The 2532-nt window shown below is 38.5% G+C and overlaps 1 protein-coding gene across 1 annotated transcript; it reads right to left on the bottom strand.

Moving 5' to 3' along the window:
- Positions 1-931: 931 nt before the first annotated feature.
- LOC105142574 (fasciclin-like arabinogalactan protein 11) lies at positions 932-2061 on the bottom strand. Its single transcript, XM_011050264.1, has one exon. The coding sequence runs from the start codon at positions 1860-1862 to the stop codon at positions 1143-1145; it is 720 nt and encodes a 239-aa protein (XP_011048566.1). The 5' UTR covers positions 1863-2061; the 3' UTR covers positions 932-1142.
- Positions 2062-2532: the final 471 nt, after the last annotated feature.

Raw genomic sequence — 2532 nt, 5'->3', positions numbered from 1 at the left:
CTCTCGCCTGCACAATTTCTACTAAGAGTAATATGAAAAAGATGGGTCCAAAATGAGTAAAGCAAGAACAGCAGAAGCCAAAGGAAAAGACAGAGGCAAGTAAGGATTTGGAAGAAACTCTGATACAATGTTAATATATTCAAGCCAAAACTAAAGTAGCAAGAGAGTTAATCAATTTATTAACTTTATAGAAAATATTCTTCATTAGAAAGAAATTTCTTATACATTGCAGGTTATTTTGCCATATAAGAAGTCTAAATAGAAGGTTATTTTGATATACAATAAGTCTATGATAAGAAAATCTTTAATAGTTAATATTAAGAGTCCTAAATATATACTTATACATGTATGGTAACAGTAAGAGAGTATAACGCATGAATTTCCTACATTTCCTCATCCACACCTTTGGATTCTCACGGTCAAATAATGGTAGTTCAATTCTTGGTAAAGCTATATTGTATCCTCCCTTGAAACTTTATTGCTACTCATTATCTCTCCACCATTGTAGTTTCTCTGTGGTAAATGAATCCCATCAGGACAGTAGTTTTCCCTCGTGTCCCTTTATTTTCCTTAATTATTAGTTGCAAAAGACTAGAGAGTAGCTAGCACTGACTCCATCTACTCAGATAATTGATCGATCCTTGTAGTCTGCTCTTCTCTTTGCTTTTATTGTAGCATATTCCTTACACTAATTTGAATAATGATACTAACAGGTATATCATGGCCAATTAAAAGAGGGTTTGTCCCGGGATCAGTTTATTCCTTGATAAAGTTTTGCTTCCAAAATCTTCCAAGTTCAATAACTCGTATTGGTTGATTCAATGAAATCACTGAGCTCCGATTCATCTTTCTGTTGTATCCTCCATTATTATATTATCGTTTTGCATCCGATTCTCTATAATTGGTGATTGTATTGATTAGATTTCAATCCAAATTTCAATCTACAGGATCGGAATTTTATTGCAATTAACTTTAAATTTGAACATAAGATCAAAAAATTGAGTGGAGAGGAAGATCTCAGCCAATCATGGTACATTACATAAAAGAGCAGAGGAAGAGTAACCAAAGAATAATCCACCTCAGTTCAAATCACAACAGATCAATAAAACAAGAACTCCTTATCAATTTCCGAAAACAAAAACTCATAGCTTCAATGAAATTGCTGCGATCAGCACGACACTGATAGATACAGTTGCAATGGTTGCACCTGAAGAATCAACAGAGGCATCTTCCTTTGACCCTGCAGGAGCTTTGGCTGGAACATCTTTATCAGGCTTTGAAGGTGCAGGTGCTGGTGCAGCCGCTGTACCAAAGAGATCTAATGGCAGAAGGACCTGATCCACCTGATACACAACTAACTGGCCATCAGTGAATATAGTGTTTGCCACTGTTGCAGTATTAACCCCAGTTGTTATGTTCACTTGATTCCCTGATGTTGTCACATTTAGCGGGAACTCGCCGTCGGCACTGTTACCGGCCTGAGTACGCAGGGGATTACTCACAGTTTGGAAGTTTGACATGGAAAGGAAATTTGGAATGATGTGGAATTGCACCAGTTGGACCTTTTGTTGATCGCTGAGTGAATTCAGCGCGCCTGCTTTGAGGTTAGTAAAGGCGTTGTCAGGTGGTGCAAATACTGTAAGGCCTTGGTTTGAGTTGTTTAGTTGTGTGTTGATTTGGTCAGCCACTTGGGTGCTTTTCATTAACCGAATCAAGGTTGTGAACTGACCAGCCTTCTCGAGGATTGCGGTGATGTTGGTTGGACCTGAAGGTGCTGGTGATGGGGTTTGAGCAACAGTCGTGGAGCTGTAGAGGAAGAACATCAAGAAAGGAACGAATGGGGAGAGGAGTTGCTTTCTCATCGTTATAGGCTACGTAAGATTCTTGCACCTAGCTTGCTTGCTGTTTGCTAATTGTGAAGAGGAAGAGTTTGAGTGGCGGAGGGGGGGGAGGTGAGGGGAGTATATATTGGGGAGGAGATCTGTTTAGTAGTTGTTATAGTTAGGTGAAAGGGTACAAATTTAAAGGTGAGGGGAGAACCTCAATGCTGATCCTACTGGTAAGGTAGGAAAACCCAGAGATATTGCTTTGCAAGGCAGGAAATACAGTAAGAAATGATGCAATGGTTGTTGCTTGTGGTAAGGGACAACATTAATTAAGAAGCAACGTTCGAGCTCAAGGTTTCTGCGGTCAATAATAGCAGTAGTTAAGGTTGTTAATGACCATGACAGCAATGTCGTGGAGGGGCCGATGCATGGTGGCCTTCACTGTGGATATTTCAAAAGCGCTTCTTTGCGCAGCTTTCAGATTAATAGTCGAGTCTGAGTTTGAGTTCTTCGGAGAGAATTCCATTGCAAGCACCCTAGCATTTCTAATATTTGTCTTTTTGTGTCAAATACATTTTTTTTATAAGACTTTAACTTGCTTTCTCGTACTTTTTTTAAATTATACCATTTAGCCGGTTGAAGATAGAATTAATTTTTTAAACAAAGTTAGAAAATATCTGGTGACATATTTTTTAAAAAAAAAGAT

The sequence above is a fragment of the Populus euphratica genome, unplaced genomic scaffold (assembly GCF_000495115.2).
Source record: "Populus euphratica unplaced genomic scaffold, PopEup_1.0 scaffold242.1, whole genome shotgun sequence".
NCBI classification, from domain to species: domain Eukaryota; kingdom Viridiplantae; phylum Streptophyta; class Magnoliopsida; order Malpighiales; family Salicaceae; genus Populus; species Populus euphratica.
The sequence above is the reverse complement of the archived record's forward strand: the minus strand, read 5'-3'. Positions and strand labels throughout refer to the sequence as shown.

Excerpts from the sequence above, each read along its gene's own strand:
- LOC105142574 (XM_011050264.1), bottom strand. The coding sequence starts at position 1,862 with ATGAGAAAGCAACTCCTCTCCCCATTCGTTCCTTTCTTGATGTTCTTC.